Source organism: Typopeltis vanoorti, chromosome 18, assembly GCF_054136105.1.
Source record: "Typopeltis vanoorti isolate ZY-2024b chromosome 18, IOZ_Tvanoo_1.0, whole genome shotgun sequence".
Classification (NCBI taxonomy): domain Eukaryota; kingdom Metazoa; phylum Arthropoda; class Arachnida; order Uropygi; family Thelyphonidae; genus Typopeltis; species Typopeltis vanoorti.
The window spans coordinates 55,700,770-55,722,360 of NC_143566.1; the positions used below are offsets into that span (position 1 = coordinate 55,700,770).

Sequence of the window (21,591 nt, forward strand, 5' to 3'; positions counted from 1 at the left end):
ATATATTCCTCACATGGGAGCATAGTATTGAGAATCTTCACAGGTTTCTCAACCACTTAAATAACCTCCATCAGGATATCAAATTGACCATGGAGATTGAAGAAAATAGTTCCCTCTGTTTCCTTGATGTTAAACTCACCAAGACGCCTTAATCAATAAAAGTCTCTATATTTAGAAAGCCAACACACACGGACAGATATTTGCATGCGTCCTCATATCACCATCCAGCGCAAACGTTGGTTATTATATCAACTCTTGCGAATAGTGCAAGATCTGTACTGTCAGATGAAGAAGAACTAAAAAAAGAACTACAACATCTGAAATGGACCTTTAAAAGCAATGGCTACTCTTTAAAAATATCAACAAACAATTATTCCACCGTCAACGTAGAGACACAGGACGACTCCAAAGGTTATATCTCCTTGCCATATATCAGCACACTATCCAAAAAACTGAGTAGAATCTTAAAGAAATTTAACATACAAACGTGCTTCTTGACTCTTCCAAAAATAAGATCAAGTTTCAGCAACTACAAACAATCTCACAACCTTCTACAATTCCCAGGTGTACAAAAATAAAATCAATTTTCAGCAACTACAAACAATCTCACAACCTTCTACAATTCCCAGGTGTATACAAAGTCACACATGTGAGTGCGAAAAACCTTACTATGGTCAAACGGAGAAACCCTCCTACGTCTCGAGGAACACCAGAGAGACTATGCTTACAAGAGAACCAGAGCTACTGCCCTGTCAGGCCATGTCCTGTTTTCAATTAACACGAACAACGAAAGCCGTCAACATGAAGTAAATTGGACAACAACTTCAAACCTACACATTTGCCACGATGAGGTAGAACGCCGCATTGTCGAGTCAAAAGAAATCTCCTTGGACCCTCTTCATATGAACAATAATCTCAGCTATAATTTGCCTGACTCTTTCAGCTCTGCTATCAGATACTGGAGATCGCGTGGTTCCACCACACACGCACAAGTTTACAACAATAGAACTTTAACACGGACTGTAGCTCAAGTTCATAATAACTGTAATTTACAGTCGAATATTATAGCTTTATAATTGTATAGCTTTTGAGTGTCTCAATGTTTTTTTCAGTGTCTTTTAATAGCTTTCTATGTTCTTAACGTCTGATGAAGTCAATCCCGACGAAACACGTTGCGTTTTCAAATAAATTTCAATTTGTTATAATTCTCGGATGTTTAGTCAGCTTATATTAAAATGAATATATATATATATATATATATATATATATATATATATATATATATATATATATATATATATATATCGTTGCGGTTGTATTTAAAGCTGTTCTTTCGTTGATTTTTTATATAAATATGAATCATGTCGGTCATAATTTTTTTTTTTCAAATTTATCTATATTCTTCGCTAATTTCACACTTTTGAATTGCATATAAAAGTCAGTAAGCAATTAACTTATTCAAAATTTTGGAATCTCGAAATTCCAAAATTTCGGCATCTCGAAATGGAAGCTTCCATTTCGAGATGTCGGATACCTTGACCTGATCTGATTACTCTTACTCCCCCCCCCCACACACACACCCATCCAACTCCTTTGGTCGATTCCGACCGATCCTTGACCTCTGCGAGCGTAGTTCAGTGCTTTCGCTGAGATAATTATAAGTGCAATTCCTTCTGATTGGATATCGGTAGAATTCAGTGGCTGAACTAACTATGAAATACAATCTTTGTTTAAATCACTTTGCAGTTCTTAACGAAATTTACTCGTATAAAAAGCGTATGTAATTTCTATTAAATCGTTTATGTATTAGTTTCAAAGAAAGTCGATAGATGGTGCTACCATTCCCATTCGCCGACTTTACTCAGTAATTTACATCTTCAATCACAAATATTTAATTATTATCAACCTTTCGCTTAAGGCAACATTTAATTTCTTCAGAAATTTAAATCTTCGCACGTGAATGTAATAATTTACAAAAGAATGTAACAGCCGGTATATATATATATATATATATATATATATATATATATATATATATATGCGTGTAGTACTGGATGAACTTAACACAGAAATTACATAATCCAGCCACTGAATTATAAACTTTTATTTAATACCATGGTTTCAGTATGGGCATGCGACTGCCAATACCGATCCTCTTCAACTCCCTGCGTATAGTTTGGTGAGATATTGGTTGGGAGCAGTCTTCATGAAATGCCTCGGTCAAATGCTGCTTAAAATAAGTTATGTTTGTCCGTACAAGCCTTCTCAGACGACGGCAATCTCGTTCCTGACGGTCTTAGGACCACAGTTACCTCTTAGACAAGCAATATGGATTATTTTACTACTGAATAAAATCCCGGGATATCTCACCGTTTGAGAAACCAGTAAGCTCTGCTGTTTTCAAAATCGTAGCTCTAGTCAATCAGCATCTACAATAAGCCCTTTATCGAACTCCGAAAGACGGTTTGTTTTTCTCTTTGCGATCAGCACTGTTGACAATTACTGACCAGCAGCATTCGTAAATATTTGCCTAGAACAAGTAGCGACGCACGTGACCAAGTAGTTTGTATATGCTCTGCGTAAGTTATGTTTAGGTATATCTGCATAAATGTTTCTAATTCAGTGGCAGATTGATCAGCAAACTGAAGTACATAGATACAGTACATGTTTGTAATGACAAGGAAGAACTAGGACAAATCCTTGACAACGTTAATGTGATCAAAAAGAACAGAGGACTTCAGCTCAATCCTAGCAAGACAAAAATTACCGTTCTCAAAGGAAATACAAAGGAAGTTCCTAAAAAACAAGCGTATCTTAATGGAGAAAGAATTGAGGAAGTGAGCAAGTTCGAGTAGCTGTGATCCATTATTAATTTGAAGAATTGCTGCTTCAGAAGGGGTCAGAAGAAGATTCAGAATGGATAAAAACAACAGTCACAGACCTGTCTAAAATCTGAAAGGATGGATCTATCTCCACAGGAACAAAGCCGAGGATTATAGATTAATTGCTTTTCCAATAGCGACTTATGGATGTAATGGAAAATAAGAAGTCTGATAGGAAAAGTATAGTTTCTTTTGAGATTTGGTGTTACAGAAGGCTGTTGAGGATATCATATGCTGAAATGCGGACAAAAGGAGGGGTGCTGGAAAGGATCGGTGGATCTATACTGACAGAAGAAAGCTGAAATATTTTGGTCACATTAAAAGGATGAGAGGAGGACTTTTCAAAGCAGTAACAGAAGCCAAAGTTCCTGTAAAAACAGGAAGAGGTAAACCCTCAATGAGCTGGATGGGTGGTGCATCTAGAGTGACTGATCTTCAGAGAGCTGAAGCCTCCAAAAAAAGCATACAAGAGAACCACCTAGCGAGGACTGGTGTAGCACATAACCGAGGAAATGGAGTGACCATACGGCATCCGATGCTGTCCAATCAATGGATGGATGGTTCCAAACCTATTCTACTGAAGTAAAAATAAGACTGAAAAGCACAAAAAAAAAACCTCCAACGTCCTTTTATTCTCCAAAAGGAGTAGGGAGACCTGTTTTTACTCTAACGTTTGAAAATTGGGAGCGGATCTTCACCTTAGCTGCCGCCAAAGGCTGTCTATGGATTTTTATTATTTCAGAGGTATTGGAGTATAGGAGACAAAACTCAAATTCATACAGAAGGGAAGAAAACTTGATGGTTTCATTACGACTGGGAATACTTGCCCAGTTCAAACCAATAATTCCGTAATTTTGTCCCTCATCAAGTCACAAGGAACTTTCAAGACGACAGCATTGGATAACAGGTGAATGGCATCATTAGCGCACCCAGGGAGGGGGCCAAAGGGCCCTGGTCCCCTCCAAAAGAAAAAGGAAAAAACACTAGAAAAATTTCTAAAAATCTTTCCCTCATTTTTTCCTCATTTTCCTAATTAAATTTTTTTTTTTAAATTTATGTTGTGTCGTGTCTTCTATTTCTATACTACTTATGAATTAGCGGTCACATAAGGTGGGAATACCCTATAGCGCTCTGGAATCCTGGCCGTTGTGAACGCAAGGTGAACGAAGTAGTGCTCGGGCGCTACTTCGTTCGCCCGAGCCGGGCCAGAGGAGATCACGTGTATCATGTATTGGAGATCACTGCAGATGTGCTCAGTCAGATTTGCCTCCCCCCCCCCACCAAAGATTAAATCCTGAGTGCGGCACTGAATGGCATTATATTGAAGAAGAAGAAAAAAGAATATAATCATATATATTTATCACATTTCGCATATCGAAATATGTAGCCCAAATAGAACTGCTTGAAATAATAAGGACTAAAATTCTTCTTTTGGATTTGCAAGAACGGTGATTGTTGTTTGAGTCTAGCGGGAGAGATGGAGAAGGATATTATCTAAAACTTGGATGTTACTTAGATATATTAAAATACACGAACATTGATCCACTGTGAAATAATTATGGGACAGGAGTTGCCATCTTGTTGCAGTAAATTATATTTACTGATGAGTGTGTCAGTACTTTATTTAAATGTGAAGTCAATAGGAGTAGAAATGAGAGAAATGTTAAAACTTTCGAAAGAGATGAGTAAGTAGACAACATAATATGAGGTTTTCTTTTTTGTGTGAGTAAATCATGTAATCAAATCAAGTAACGTGAAACCAAAAATTGCAAATTTGATTGACATCTGATTCGTTGTACTGCCAGTAAAATAATCATTTAGAATCTAAGGCGCATGATCAATGCAGGGAAAGTCCAGCTGCGTTCTCAATGGATAATCTACAGAATAATAAAATATTTCAGCTATTTAGGGACAATTTATGTGAAGATATCAAATTAAATACGGAAATAGACAACAGAATAAGCAATTATAGTAGGGAATCAAATGAATAAATTCATATGGAATACGAGAGCGAGAAATTTCCCAAAACACTAAACTATCGTCTAAAAATCGAGTCGTAAGCGAAAGAATTCATCATAAAATATTAATACCAGAATTACTTACGTTTAATATTTCGGCTAAGTTTCACAGCCATTGTCAATACACTTAAAGGTAAACTCTAAAAAGAACAACAGTTGAATTGAATGCACGAGATATTATGTGCACAATATGCTGCAGGAGAATAGCTCCATCTGCATTAATAGATATTCAAAATAAATTACAATAAATTAATTTAGTTAATCATTTTTAAATATAAGCAAAATTTAATTACAATTAAGGAACACATGAATGGCGAGTATTAGTTAATATAACTTTCCAAAACTGGGAAAGTTTTAGGTAATCGCTTTTGTTCAGGTTTGGGTTTTGAATGTGTGCTTCACAGCTTTCTTTATTGTCTTTCCAGAAGAAAGTAACTGTTGTGTAACATTTTTGTTTTGTTCCACTGAATTTGTAGATAAAGCGCGGCTTGCTATACCGGATTTGTTGGGTTCGTTAAGAGAAATGTATTCCTGATGTTCTTCCAGGCGAATTTGTGCCGATTGACTAGTTTGTCCATAATAACATAAGCCACAAGAGCAGGGGATTCTATAAACTCCAGGATATTTTTCTTTTGGTGAGATAAGGAATGTATCAAGTTTGCAAACTGGACGGAAAGTGACTTGTACGTTAATCTGTCAAAGTAATCTTTCTATTTTTCAGAAAGTCCCTTAACATATAGAATACAAATTCTGGTAATTTCTTCTTTAGGATGACGGCCATAATTATCAATTATTTTTTTCGATAGTTTTTTTCATTATGACTATTAGCAATAAAGGTAGTTCTGATAATAAGCAGTTGTTTGTTTAGAAAAGAATCTGTAGAACAAATTTTATGAGCTCTGTCAACTAAGGATTTGATTACACCATATTTCTGAGATGAGTGATTATGAGAGTTATAATCAATGTATTTCCCAGTACGAGTTGGTTTTCTATACACTTAGAACTGTAAACTACCATTTGGTTGACGTAGAATGAGAACATCCAGAAAAGGAAGACAATTGTTGTCTTCTACTTCCAGGGTAAATTTGATTCTTGGGTTTATTGAATTAATAGTTTCAAGACATTCATGAAGATCGGACAAGGAAGAGTTCCACACAGCAAACACATCATCAACGTATCTGTACCAAACTGATGGTTTGGGTGAAAAAACGTACAGAATATGTTATTCGAAATGTTTCATAAAGTAATTGGCTAGAGACTTTACAAAGAAAGATGTGAGCACACACTCACACATTAACAACCAGAACCTGAACAAAAGGGATTCCCTAAAACTTTCTTTAAGAAATTAATTTATTGTAATTTATTTTGAATATCTATTACACCTATTAATGCAGATGAAGCTATTCTCCTGCAGCCTATAGGGCACATAATATCACGTGCTTTCAATTAAATTGTTATTTTTAGAGTTTTTCCTATAATTGTATTGACAATGGCTATGAAACTTATCCGAAATTTTACTTCAGATGAAGTTGTAACAAACAGTTCTAATGTAAGCCTCACCAGTGAAGTCATTCCGATTCATCAGTGCAGACCAGCATGAAGGCGTTCGTGAGTTTTATAGTTTGAAGCAGTTTGCGTTACTGGTCTTTATAGAAGTTCCATTATTGCAGGAAAATCAGCATGGTTAGAAATGAACATATCCAAGTGCAGGATGTTTAACTGAGTAAATAACATTATCGATTATGGTATCTGAAATTGCGTACTATAGGTATTTTTCAGATTTCAGATTTCTATAGGTACGAAATCAGTGTACTATTGGCAGATTGTTAGTATAGCATTGTATTGTGGAGGTGTTCTCATAGATGGAAATTATGTTTTTATGTAGCGTTGTCTCTAACATGAATTTCGGATGAATTGTGTCGTAAATAGTGGTGAGAAGGGGCAATTCCGAATGGTATAAAGCCATTTTTTTCCCGTAAAACTGCTTATTAATGATATCGCGCAAACGATTTGTCAGTTATGTAACTACTTATCTGAAATAAGAAAATTGAGCTTAAAAAAAAACGCTTAGTCCGCGCGGTTAGCCTAGTGGCTATGCGCTTCGCAACCATATGCCTGGGGAAGGAGTGTCCTAGGTTCGATTCCCGTCGGTGACGTGAGGAGCTGAAGGATCTTCCTCAGCCATAGCCAAGTTAGCCGGTCTTGGGTGTGGACAGCATGGTTTTTTCCCGTTTATCCTGGGGTTTTTCATCCCGCAAAGCAGGCAAACAAACTGGCCTTGAGAACTCAAACACTACAGGCCATAGGATACACCGGGGTATAAGGCTGACCACCTTATCCTGTAAAACGGGGTGAGGTCCGATGATCAATGGACCCTCGACACCGCAAGGTAAAAGAGGGTATAAGGAAGATGAGATGAGAAAAAAACGCTTAGAGAAAAGCTATTAAAGGTTGGTAAAACAGCTCTAATAGCTGTTTTCCCAACCGGAAAACAGCCTATCATAGATTTTCTGTTGGCCAAAGACTTAAGAAAAACATGATTTCGTAAACTTGGAAAAATTATAATGACGAAAAATCTTATTTAAAAATAGCTAAATAATGAAAAAGTCATCTTTAGTAATTATTTTTCATCATTTGGAATTGTTTTTCATCATCAGAGCACACTTTTCCTTGAAATCTCCGATGACTTGAAAACATGTAGAAATGCCATCGGGCAGTGGTGTTCAACCTTTTTTACTACGCGAGCTACTTTCCTACAAAAAGTTATTTGGGATTATACTCTCTTATACAGATCACGTTCCCCCAACCTGATATCTGATTACGCACAAATAAACAACTAAAAAAAACACAACTAAAAACTTTATTTGTGTATTTAAAAATTTATTTATCACTTTTAATTATTTTAATACAAAAAAAAAAACAAATATATTGGAATAAAATATTTATTTCTCTATTTTGGAAAACCAAAGTTAGAAAAAAACAGATTGATTACAAACTCACAAGTTACAGGAAATGCTGGTTGATTTAAAAAAAAAAAAAGAAAAGATAATGTGAAATTTGGCATTGTTTGGATCTCACAATATTTTCATAGTCAAGATGATATGAAGAAGTGGCCAATCGCAGACAATCATCCAAATGATCATTGTAATTTGGTTTCTTAATTGGTTTTTTATGACAGCCATATTTGAAAAAGCGGATTCTGACAAGTACGTCAATCCGAAACACGACAGAATTTTTCGCGCAATATCAGTTAATATTGGGAATTTTTCCTGTGCATACTTCCAAATGACTTTATTGCTTATTGATTTTAAATGTAAACTATTCTGAATGTTTATTATCTCAAATTCTACTTCAGCTACGTTTATATCAAACAGCCCACTAATTTTATTTGAAATTTCTGTGATGTTCAAGTTTTCTTGAAATGGATTATTGATAAAAGACACAATCATTTCAGTTTTATTAAAATCTTTAAATCCTGAATTTATTTCTTCCTCAAACTAATTCTATTTCACGAATAAATTCTTTTAAATCATAGCGAAGCATGTCTTGATTTTGTTCAAAAAATTTTAATAAATATGGGAGATGTCTAAATTCGCGGTCATTTATATTTTTCTTTACTAAAAGTAAGTATTGTTGGAAAGTTTTTATTGAACTTAACAAGTCAATTAAATTTTTATCTCTACCTTGTAACTCTAAATTTAAATTGCTTAATTTCGTACAGAAATCTACTAAAAATGATAAGTGTAACAACAATCTTTTATCACTCAATTGTGGATAAATATCTCCTTTTTCATCAAGAAAAATTTTTATATCGTTAATTAATACAAGAAATCTTTCTAAAAATTGACTTCTGCTGAGCCAGCGAATATTATTGTACAACAGAAGTTCCCTACCATCATCTGCCAGTAATTTAAGTAACCGCCGTTGCAGGGCTTTTCCTCCAACAGAATTTACAATTTTAAATGTAATATCCAAAACATCTTTTGTGTTTAATCTTTTACTACACAGTACTTGTTGGTGAATAATACAATGGTACGTTAAAAATCTGGATATTTGTCATCGCTTTTACATAATGAAATGAAGCCTGATTTATTACCTATCATTGCAGGAGCACCATCAGTAGTAATAGACACAAGTTTAAAAAGCGGAAGTTTGTGTTGTTTCACAAATTCATCAAATGCCGAAAAAATGTCTTCTCCCCTAGTCCTTCCCAATAATGATATAATTTTCAAAGTTTTCTTCTTTACTTGAATAATCTTGAAATACTATGCGAATAAATTAACTGAGCAATATGAGTGAAGTCGTTTGATTCATCAAATTGTAATGAAAACGCAACACACTGGTGACTGTCTGACATTAACCTGGCCTGGAAACGTTTCAACGGCAATTGGAACTCTTCCCTTCGGCAATTTGAAACCTTGTCTGCGGCCTAGAAGTAGTCTCTCTCTCTAGCGACGTCTCGAACCAAGAAGCTCCTTTCTGGAAGCGAAAAACTCCTCTCTCAAGCAACGTGGATCCAGGTAGTCTCTCTGACTGCGACTCTGGACCGGGCGGCCTCTTCTCTGACAGCAATTCTGGAGCCGGGCCCCTTCTGCTTGCTTGCTTCAGTCCCTTTTTATTAGGCCTCCTCTGAGACCTCGCATGAAGTTTGGCAACCTCCAAAGAATTGATATGAGTCTTTCATCTTAAGTTTCAAGTTCGGCACTCCTTTTGTTGTCCTCCGCTATCTTTTGATTGTAAGTTGCCGGCCATCGGAAAGTTGTTTGAACTCTTTCTGACTGACTTCGGAGATGTTTACACTTAGAGCCTGAAAGCCTTTCTCATACATACAAGTTTCAATAACAATCTTTCTAATGCTGCCATGTAGAACTTCAGCGACAAAAACATTGCATTTGTTTTTAACACTCTAACATATTCTTATTAAAGCAGTATATATAGTTAGCTTCAAAAGAGTTATTTACAAAAACACCTAATACAAACTATACCGGGACAAACAAAGTTTATTTTTTTACAATATTCACATGGGACTTAACCTAAGTAAAAATCGAAGTAATGTGCTTTGGAATATTTAATATTTAAGCTACAATCGAGTTTTTACACTTTGCTTAAAATCGTATTCACTCGGCTCGCTGTTTGACTTCCACTGATCCAAATTAATTCATTTACCCAGACTTATACGAAAATTACTGATTTGACAATTTAACGAAAAATAAATAAACAATAGCAATACACTTAAAGCGAATTAAAAATAATACAAAATAATGGTAAAAAAATGTTATGTTTTCAGTTTTAATTAAATTTGTACGTAAGGAGGAATACACAAGAGATCGACCAAAAATCGCTCCGCGATCGACGGGTTGAACACTCCTGCCATAGGGCGTGTTGTGATTGGGTTAACTCGAATTGCCGAGAATGCAACTAAAGCTATAAGGCGTGTATTATACAATATGTGTTAACTGCGTTTTTTTAACCAGTTTATTTTATGGAAGGGGGAAAATCTATTACTTTCGTATGCGATAGTCTAACTCACCTTCAGCTGAAAAGCCTTTAAGAGCTTCTTTTCGTACTACAGGAGAATCAATCCAATCACATGAATAAATATAAATAAATCCAATTCTTTCTTTCTTTCTAAAGTACGTTGTCACTACTGGCTAAGCTAGCTTCGTGACTGCTAGGAGTTGTTTATTTTATTTTTAAGATATAACATTAAGGATACTTTCGTTAATTTATTTAAACACAAACAGTCATTTTTTCTCTCTTTTTTTAACTAAATAAAAATACAGAGTTAATGGAAGCTTATATGTGTAACATTATCTATCGCATATGTGTTCATGGTTTTTCATACTTTAAAGATACTCCTCAGAGGAATGCGCATGATCAGTACGTTTCGAATTAATGTTTGTGCAGTCGTTAAACCAAACATTTCCTTTGATGACATGTAATTTGTCTCTACTAGGCAATGTAGTAGTACGATACTTTTTTTACAGTCCGTGATCACATGCAACAAACCGTTCCATCATGGAATAAAAATAGACAACCAAAACAATATTTTAAATATCAATTAAAAAATTGAATATCAGAAAAACTGAAAATCTGTAATAATTTAGGACCACGAATGGCCTATTTTTCTTAAATTTATTGAGAATTTGACGAACTGGAACAGTAGATGAAACAGTAGATCCTTATATCGAGCTTCGTATACTTGATGACAGGAAACACAAAAATGACAGATATTAGCATATGGTGACTAATGATCTACTATTATGATCCACAACCAGCCTATTAATAACAGTACGCTGCAGTTGCCATCAAATACTACTGCATTGTTATCAACTGATCCTTAATGTGGTCTACAGTTTAACTAAAATTGCGAAAGAATTATCACAGTAGCATACTATGCGATTTTAGAGACTGGGTTAAAAGTGTATATCGTTACTGGGTTTAAAGTGTATATCAGATTCAGCCAAAATTCAAATAGCCTGTCATCTTTTAAGAATGAATAGCTAGAACACTTCTTTTTTATGCATATCAGCAACTGAAAGACGAACAAAGCAGTTCTAATGAGCGCTTATTTATTCCCATACCCTTCTGAAGTACATTAAAATACAGCTTCCTCAGAAAAGAAGGAAACAAAAATGCACACAGTTAATAGAAAATATAAGTATACATAGCCTACTGTTCTAAATAGAACAATAGGCTATGTATACATATATGTATAACTTAGTGTTCTAAATACTAGCTCAGTTGGTATAGACAAGTCTCCTGATTGGTGACTCAATTCTTTTTAATCAAGTGATGAGTTATCCGGTATCATGTTATAAGGGGAAGGGGGTGGATTTTCACGGAAACTTCGTTCCCTCCCTTAGAACAGGCAAACCTTCCTCCTGGAAGCACGTACGTATCTACACACATAGAACACACTAACTGGTTCTTGGGGATCCAGTTAAAGTACTTACCCAAACATATAATTATTGATAGGTCAGAGATACGGAGACACTTTACGCAATACCATGATAGCTAACCTCAAAACTGGAGAAGCTACTAAAACAAGAACGCTCCTAAATCTAAAACTAAAAAAAAAATAAATCCAAAGTAACTGTACAATCAACGTTTCAAATGCACGTGGCCAGCAAACGTTTTGTTGAGTGGCCTAATGTCATGCTTGAAAATTTCATTTCATGACTTCCCTGTGTGCTTCTGCAATTATTTTGTAACAATTAATAATGGAAATTACGCTACATTAAATTCCTTACCACTCTTCAAGATTGTTTTAAAATTTTCTGTCGAAAGTATTGGAAAACAAAAAAAAAAAGTAACTTTCGGAATTAAAAAATAACTATTAAACATGATTTATATGACTAGACTAGTGGTGTCTTTTTTTAATATTATTACTCCTCGATGACATTTGAAATATCACTTTCATATGTCACAGACTTTTGTTCGCCCACGGATCGCAAGCACGAATTTTTAACCGCATTACTCAGTATGGAATGTACAGATAGTAGTTTGGTTGTCTGCATATTAATTATAAACGTAAATTTGTTTAAACATTTACAACGATAAAGATTTAGCAGCAGCATTTATTACCTAATTCCGAATTCGCTTTTATATAAAAATATGTCTACAATTAACTTCGTTCCTATATTTCGGTTGACAGATTTCAGTTTAGCAGGTTTCTAGTGCTCGGTAGCAAAGCCGAGGATGAAATAGAGACTAGCGTGGGTTTGATGAACTCTATTTATTTGATGTCTGCGTAAAGTATAAAAAAAAAAAAAAAAGGAAAAAATATATATATAATAATAACAACAAAACAAACTAGGAGACACACGACGTCTAGCTAATGGCCCGTGCATGGGAGGTGATAAAACACGTGAAATGCAAGGGCTCATCTAGAAGCTAAGCTCACACGAAGCTGCACACACTAAAGCATATGTTCGATATAGCAGAAGAATGCGTTAGTGTAAGATGATCGGCAAACAACAAGATGTCGCAGATGAGCGCAGACCATGGGAGAGCATCAGGTTTAAATTACTCTGGCCGGAAGAGAGGTTGCAAGATAAAAACATCCAAAGCGATGAGTGCAGTGACAGATGTATTTATTTGTTTATTTTTCTATTCGGGACTGCTCTGGCCGCTGTTTGTTAGAGATGATCTTTTCTGAAATATAAAACTACCTACTTACATCGATCTATTTCTCTGTGACAAATTTCCATGACAAGAAACGTCGAATGTTAGACCCAATAGATCTGTCATTTAATAAAACGTAGCGATGAGTGATACGAGAATGAGTTGCAACATAAATTCGGATACTTTAGAGAGATTTGATATACTGTATATATAGCAGGCATGCGATTATTGAGTCACTAGTACGTTTCCTGAAAATTACGTTTGTAGTTGAAATGATGGTTATTGTGCTGAAGTGTAAAATGCACACCTAGAGGAAAAATGTAATATTAAAGTTTCTTTAAAACTTTTTTTTGTCATGTAGATTTATTTAGGAGGCGATGGGAGATGAACTCATCACGATAAGCGTAGTTGTTTATCGTAGCTTCAATAATGGCAAAATACAATTTCATGATTTTCATATAGATACTGTCAAATATATATATTGCAAATGCCTGTCCCTGACCCATTATTTTCGCTGACATTTAGCTATTACTAGAGACGCTGAAAACATTTTTTTTTTTTAATAAAAAAGGTGGAAATATAAGTAGCGAATTTTCTATAATTGGATTTATCCAATAGAGTTAAAAATGAAACATATTCACTGATATATTTAAATATATGAAATGTGAATTAAAGTTACAATGCCAGCCTGCAAAACGAATATTTGCATGCCCGGCATGAAAAGTTGGAATGACATGCTCGCAGCGCAAATTTCTACGCGAATGAAGGACATCGCCAAGTATCTAAAGAGTATTATCATCATTTATGCTCATCCTCTTCTTGCGTTTAGGCTTAATAGCCTATCATAGCCAAGTTAATCGGCTTATTAGCTACCTAAGAAAACAAATAGATTAAATACAGATCTACCCGTATGTCGACTGTGTTCTCCTGGGCTGTTTGTCTGTTTTTCTTTTTTTTTTGGGGGGGGGGGGGAAACCAGTTTCTGGGTTTTTCATTAAAAAAAATTGAAAAGCCCTTACAAAATTTCTTCATTATCATCATCGTTATCGACATAGCTACGGGGGGGGGGCTCATTGTACTGATAAATAATTTCAACTTACTTATTACACTTTTATGATACTCTGGGAAAGTTGGTTATTCAAAACTTCGGGATGTTTTATACTTCATTTCGTTAACTGACAGCAAATGGGCTTAATCCATCTTTGCCAGAGTGTCATTACTTAATACCTTACCAATCAATTACATTTCTTTTTTTTGGGGGGGAGGGTGTTTAATGTTCACTTTGCCCTCAAAATGGAGATGATAAACTATATCAGAAAAGGTGTCGAGATATAACGAAAAAAAAAAAAGTCAGCACCTAACATTCGATTTAGAACAGCACAATGTGTGCAATATAATATTAAATGGAAATGTTAAAAAAAAGCAGTAAAAGGTGCATATTTTTATGATTTATTTACTTCTTTATGCGGATCCTACACACATATATTTGGTAACCATAGGTGTGGGATATGGCTAGATAATTCAGTTCCCTACTCTTAGAGACCAAACTTTTTTTTCTCTCAAGTCACTTCAAGCTTGCAATAAACACAGTAATCGTCTCACGGCCTCTTGGCTCTAGAGCGAGGATGCTATCCAGTCAATCAATCAGGCCTGCATGCTTAAATATTAGTTTACTCTCTACGTTGCATTACTTGTTAAGTTTTAATTGGGCGTTTTATTTAAAAATCACTAACAAAAATCCTTTGTGGCCGCGTATTTTAAGTACAATACTCAAACAAATTCAGTCCTGGGTTAAGTGTATCAGTCCAATAGAGTATCTATGATTAAAGTTAATATCTTAGAATCGTAGCGCAAACATGGGCGTGTCTACATAGCTAAATATTTTATTATTTATTTAAGTTAAGGAGATATTAAATCACACATTGTTTTAAAACCGAATAAGAAACTCAAAGATTGGAATCAGAGAGTTTCATGCCGAATATAGTAAACTATAAAAAAATCGGCGATTACTAGCGTAAGCTAATTATTTATGTTTATATTATTTATTATTTATATTTATTTATATAAATATTTTTTATTTAGATAAATATTTAAATAAATATTTATAAAAATAAATATTTATTTAAGTTTTCGGATGAACTGCTAACCGTAATGCTTAACTATACTTCTAAAATGTCTGGAACATTTGATAAACAGGTTTTTCTAGAATGCTATTGGAGCTGGGTTAAAAAGAGTCGATGATACTTTGTTTAATATGACAATGAAAAAAATGGTTTAAGTTTCCATTTCACTTATTCCGAAAACATGCTCTTATCCTACAGCAATAATTACACCGAAGATTTTCCACTCGGATGTGGAAAATCGGAGTGAAAAATACTGATATATGAGATACAACGAAAATACATTATTTTTCAGAGGGAAGAACGTGGAAATGCGGGAAAAGAGAGGGGAAAATATGTCAGGATGCTATGATTTTACCTAACTCGCGTGAATATGCGTCGGTCTTCATGCAGTGTCTAACCATCGTAGCCCCTGAAGTTTTATGTTTCTGTGACTGATATTCATATAACATTATTGGAAAAGTTAGTTTTAATTATTGTGCATGTAAATGAACATCTCAAATGCGAACAAACAACAAAATAACAGCAACAACACATATAAAACTTTTTAAAACGTTAATAAAGGTAATGATATTTCAAGCGGATCTGGTATGTTTTTATGTGATAGTTATTTCTTTTAGTTGTTAAGAACACACACACATTCTCTCTCTCTCTCTCTATTTTGCTCTTGAGTTCATATACTTTCAACTGAACTTGAGTACTTTAAGAAACAATTATATTCCAAAAGAAATGGAACAATGCGACATGCAGAAGTGTCCGTGCAGAAGGAAGGACTTTCTCCAGCACAACCTCCTATGTATTCTTTCCGTAACTTTTTCAGGAGACTATAAACAAAAGAAATGATGACATTCCAAATCTGAGCGAAATCGATTGATCGACGTGACCAAAATGAAAATTTTGGAAGATTTTTGCTACACTGAAGTATGCTCTTCAAATTTCGCTGAAATAGAAGTAGATAACAGCTATTGGAAAATATTTGGAAATATTTTCCAACAGAAGTAGATAACACTCTTAAAATGGGTTTACAGCATGTTGAATCTGAGCCTTAATACTCCTTGTAAAAAGAGAACATAGCGTCTTTATACAGCAGGCTTCACTGTTGTGACTCTTTATGCACATTCTTAATTGTGAATATCTCAAAATAATAAGCTAATGAGTAAAAAAAAAAGTTATTTGTCAGCATGTGACAATCAAATAGATCTTCCAAATAAAGAAACTTTTTTTTATTTTAGATAAGAAGGAAAACGAGTCGTTTTAATAGATTCAGCTGGTTTCAAATAGACAACATAAAATCCTATGTGTCCATCCAACAGATGGTGTCTCAGGATGTTATTGTCAATAAGCAGAATTGTTTGCAATAAGGAAAATAAAGAACATAAAATAGACTTCGCTCATTTGGAGCGAGTTTATGCGGCTCTTATCCTACAGCAGATGGACTTAAGTCTCCTGATAGCAGGCCAATAATAATAACAATAATAATAATTGTCTCCTGCACTAATAAGTGTCATCAGGTTAATAAGTTTGTTTAGACAGTAGACGTTAAAGAAAGACTGAAAGCTGCAAACTCGACTTAGAGGAGACAAATGTGCAAATAAAGTAAGTAACATAAGGACATTTTAGACTACTAATATAACTATTCGTAACAAGTTTATTCATAACCTACTACGATTAACAAATACCATAGGATATAATACTTTGGCTAGATTAATTTAAAGCAAAACTGAAATGTGTCGACAAAGTTTAGTCAACGTTTCAAATAGGAAATTTTATTAAAATCCATCGAGCTAGATGCGTTTAGACAGATCATCGACCGTAGGCAAATTTTACACACGCGTTTTAGGTGCAAACACAATTTTTAATAGCATCCGTACAGGATGCTCGCATTTCAAACCACTGAGAATACTTTATTCGAACACAGGGTGATGACACTGTAAAATAAACGTAACTGAGACGAAGCCTCTATTCAGTAATCCTGCTAATGCTATATAATGATTTGGAACTTTCTGTTTCTTGAAGCCATCTACTCACTTCCAAAAGGTATTCTCAAACCATCTTACCACATTATCCTTCAAACTCTGATCAACGCTATTACACCCTAAGATATATCAGAGAATGGGAAGGTCTACTGACTTAACATTAGGATTTTATATCAGATGAAGACAGAGAAGTCTTATTATTGTTGTTTTGGAAATCGGAAATGAGTTCAACAACACACTTTCGTGATTGGGCGATTTCGGAGTGACAAACAAGTGAAGACAAAAATTAGAGTTTAAAGATCATTCCATATTAAACTTACTCGTAAAAATATTTCTATTCATTTAATTCCAGAGACATGGACACACGCCAACCTGATTGACTGAGACGATAACGTTTTTACTCTGCATTCAACAGGATGTAGGTTCGAATGAATGTTGCCTGAATGTCGTTAGTTGATAGATAAATTTCACATGCTGTGTAAGAACCACCGCCCTGCTTATTGGAGGCATATAGGGACAAAGAAGCCCTCATGTGTGTAGTCTTGGAGCAAGATTTCGCGAATATCCTCAGCCTGACTACACGCACCTATCCAAGGTATAAAAGCGTTCGATTGGTTTGCAACTTTTCCTGGGTTGAATTCACATTAAAAATAATAAAATTAAATAAAAACACAGAGCTACAGATGCATTATTAAATATATAGGTTTCATAAATCAGACGAATTTTATTTGTTGATAAAATCTTCAACGGAATTATTTTCACAGATAGAATTAGATGACGCTTTAACACTCATCTTTGCTTTTCTAAGCTAAATTCCACCCACAAAAGGTCTTACACCTATAGTACATTAACATGTTAGATAATCCAGAAATTTTGGATTATCTAACCATGTTAATGTACTTTGGGTAAGACCTTTTGTGGGTGGAATTTCCAGAGACCAACATCCATGCCCAGAGCGGAATTCGAAGACATTATTTGTTGGTTAGAGCAGAAGCTATCCGTTTGGCCAATAACTGCGGCATATCCAGTCTAGAATGCGAAGAATCTTTTATAAGGGCTTTTCAATTGAAGGTGAGTTAGTCTCATACGGCGGCGCGAAGTTTTTTACTCCCAGAAACTCCGTTTTTTCATCCCGAAAAATAAGTAGCGGCCAGAGGAAAACGCAAGGAATTAGGGGACGTAATAATGTATGTTAAATATCTCTTCTAATCGAAAATCAATCCATAACGGCATATGTCGCTGTCAAGTTATTTCAGATCTCGACGTATCCCAAGAAAAATAACCCTTACAAAGATGGAGAGATGGTGTTTCCTGATGCTACTTTCCAAGACAATTGGATCACAGGATATTGATCAACAACAGAGTCCCATTTCTCTTTGCAAATCCCTTTTATATTCATTTTAAAAAATATCTGTTAAATATGGCTAAATAGCTTGAAATCCTATTTAAACTTCCTCATAGCTGACAGCCACTTAGAATCAGGACCGTTATTAGGGTATACGAGGTGTTATCCAAAAGTTCGTAGAATTTGACCATGAAAAAAAGTTACCCGAACTCCCAGTTTCCACCGTCTCCTTCCAAGTAATCCCCTTGGACATATGTACAGCGATCACGGAGGTTCTTCCACGATTCCATGCATCCCTGGAAGTCTTCAAGCGTTGTGTTGAGTACCTCCTGCGATTCTGTCTAGATCTCCTCAATCAAGTCAAAACGATTCCCTTTCAGCCGCAATTTCATTTTGAGACACAGGAAAAAGTCGTAGGAGGAGAGGTCATGCGAATAAGGGAATGGGGAATGGTTGTTGTGTTTTTGAAATCCACGAACTGTTCAACAACGAGTCATGGTGAGAGAATAACGACTGGGTTCTCACACTTGTCTGGACGTTTGCTCCGAATGTTCTCCCTTAGCCGCTTCAAAACCTCACAATAAAATTTACCGTTGACAGTTTGAACAGGAGGGGGTGGGGATTCCTTGTGTACAATGCCTTCCGTGTCAAAGGAAGAAAGAAAAAACATTGATATGACTTAAAGCGCTTTTTTCGGCCGCAGCGAATTTCGCAACTTCCAAACGCTTCATTAAGCATTCGGTGGTTTTTTACAGTTTCTAAAATTGAAGTAAAATTTGATGCAGATTCTTTGCTGCTTAAAATGTGGTACGATTTCCCGCCTTATAGCGGCGGAAGATCGTACCACAAATTCGGGGAATTTGTGGTACGCGCGCGCTACTCAACTTCCCCGATCTTTGGAGTAGAATCTCGTATGTCGTCCACAGACAAGTACTATTTTGTCTTCCCTAAATTCAAGGCTGGTCTGGTTGGCTAAGTGGTTAGTATCCGCTTTCCAACCAAGGATTGCGAGTTCGAATCCCACTATGGGCATGGATGTTCGTGATTGTCCTACTAAGTCTGTGTGGAAAGGGATTCTGCGACCCTACCGCTTCTTCTAGCAGAACAGAAGACTTCATTCCCCAAACCCGATGAGGTACGGGAGTTACCATATGGCGTCACACTGACGTCACATGTGAATAACGAACTAAATTCAAAAGAATATGTACAAAAAGTAAAGGATTTTTTAATAGTGAGATACAATTTTGCCAGGTTTTGCCGTCTTCAAACTTGCAGCTCCTAGGCATTGACTAGCTGCTTAGAAGATTACGACAGCCATGCTTAGAATACATTTATGCCTCGTAGGCAGTGGTGAAACAAGCAATGAGTCGTGTGACACACACACACACACACACACACACACACACACAAGCTAATTTTGTTAACGTATTTTCCTGCAAATCAAGGGACGTCAGCTCTAATAAACGCAAGATCTGCAATTACACGTCCATCTTCAGCGAATTTATGGGTGAGGAAACCGACTTCGAGCAGCTTCTTTACTTACAAATGAAAGGTTTACTGTATGATGAAAATATAGGTTATTCAGTATTAATGAGGTGAAGACCCATAATGGCTTCAATTTCCTATTGAAAATCAATCATAAATAGAATAATGCTTATCAATTGTTTCATTTTATAACCATTTTTTGCACTTCAACTTGAAAAGTTTAGAAATGAGTGACAGTTTATTCCATTAAACGATTCTGTTCATAATCATATGAAATTTAATGATTATGATTATGAACAGAATCGTTTAATGGAATGTACGTATATAGGTAATTTATTTATATCCTGAATTTTAAACGGTTATCAGTGATCTTTCAGTACAAGCTAAGCGTAGTTCACATATGTTGTGTCCAAGCACGCTACAAAATGAGCCTATTAATTAAATGAGACCCATCTACTCATTAACGTGAGTACAAACATAAAATTGTTGGGTAGTAATTGACTGGCTTTTATTCTGTCATTTCTTTAATTCCAAATGAAAAATTACAATGCTATCTCCGCAAGAGTTTAAAAAAAACGCAGAGAAAAATATTGCATTATGAATAGAATTACTTTTGAAATGAAATGCTCTATAATACTTTGACTACGGATTTAACAGTATGACAATCATACCCGTTTGAGAGTGACTACCAATGATGATTATTTGTCCATGAAATATAACACAGCCGTAAGGCACAGACGTGTACTATTATAGCGCAGGAAGAAGAATGACTTTTTGTTGTTGTTGTTGGAAATGAAGAAAGGAACTTTAATAAGCACGTTTTAAGAAATGAAGCTCTGAGCACTCCAGAGCTGAAATCAATAACTAACTACTGAATGATAACGACAAAATTTCTAGCTGGCATTTTGAAGTTTAATTCCCTTCAACCTAGCAGAGAAACTATGGTTTATTTTCCGGCATAAACCGAATTCTCATTGTGGAGAAAGTTCTATACAATAATTGGAGTAGTCAGTTTGTAGTGATCTGCTTTATAATAATAATAATAATAATAATAATAATAATAAGAAGAAGAAGAAGAAGAAGAAGAAGAAGAAGAAGAAAGAAAGAAAGAAATTCCAGACTGGAGGTGAAAATTTTTACGAATCCATTTGGGGAGGAGCAAAATTATCTAGAGCTGGTGACCAGATCGTACACAGTGATATTCAATTAAATTTTGCAGCAACAGATCAAACCGGAAACTTTCTTTTATATAAAAACTCTGGATCTGTATAATGTAAAGCGAATCCAATGTGACCTGAATCGGGGGAAAAAAAACAACAACCGAGAATTAAAACGGAGTTCGGCACCCAGCACCTATTCCTCCTCCCCCTTTCTTATGAAAGAAAGGAGGAATAGAAACAGGGCAAAAGATAAATAAATGACAAAAGAGATAAATGTACGATGATGGGAGTTACTATGCACAAGGTCAGCTGAGGGACTAAATAACCAAAAGGGATTCTACAGAATGAAGTCCTGCTGTCTCTCGGGGTATGAAGTTGGTGGTCATCTTGTTAGCTCTCTCTCATCTCCCTACTGAAAAATAAGTTTTAAGGTTGAAATTAAATTTTCATCTGTGGGATTAATACAGCATGGATAATA

General features: G+C 35.2%; 1 protein-coding gene across 1 annotated transcript in view; it reads left to right on the forward strand.

Moving 5' to 3' along the window:
- The first annotated feature begins 6,389 nt into the window (after window positions 1-6,389).
- The window catches only part of LOC150096680 (uncharacterized), a 45,382-nt gene continuing 30,180 nt past the window's right edge, over window positions 6,390-21,591 (forward strand). Inside the window, exon 1 of the mRNA XM_090408685.1 lies at window positions 6,390-6,449. Within this exon, the coding sequence (XP_090264811.1) occupies window positions 6,390-6,449 (60 nt within the window). The remainder of the gene's footprint in view (window positions 6,450-21,591) is intronic.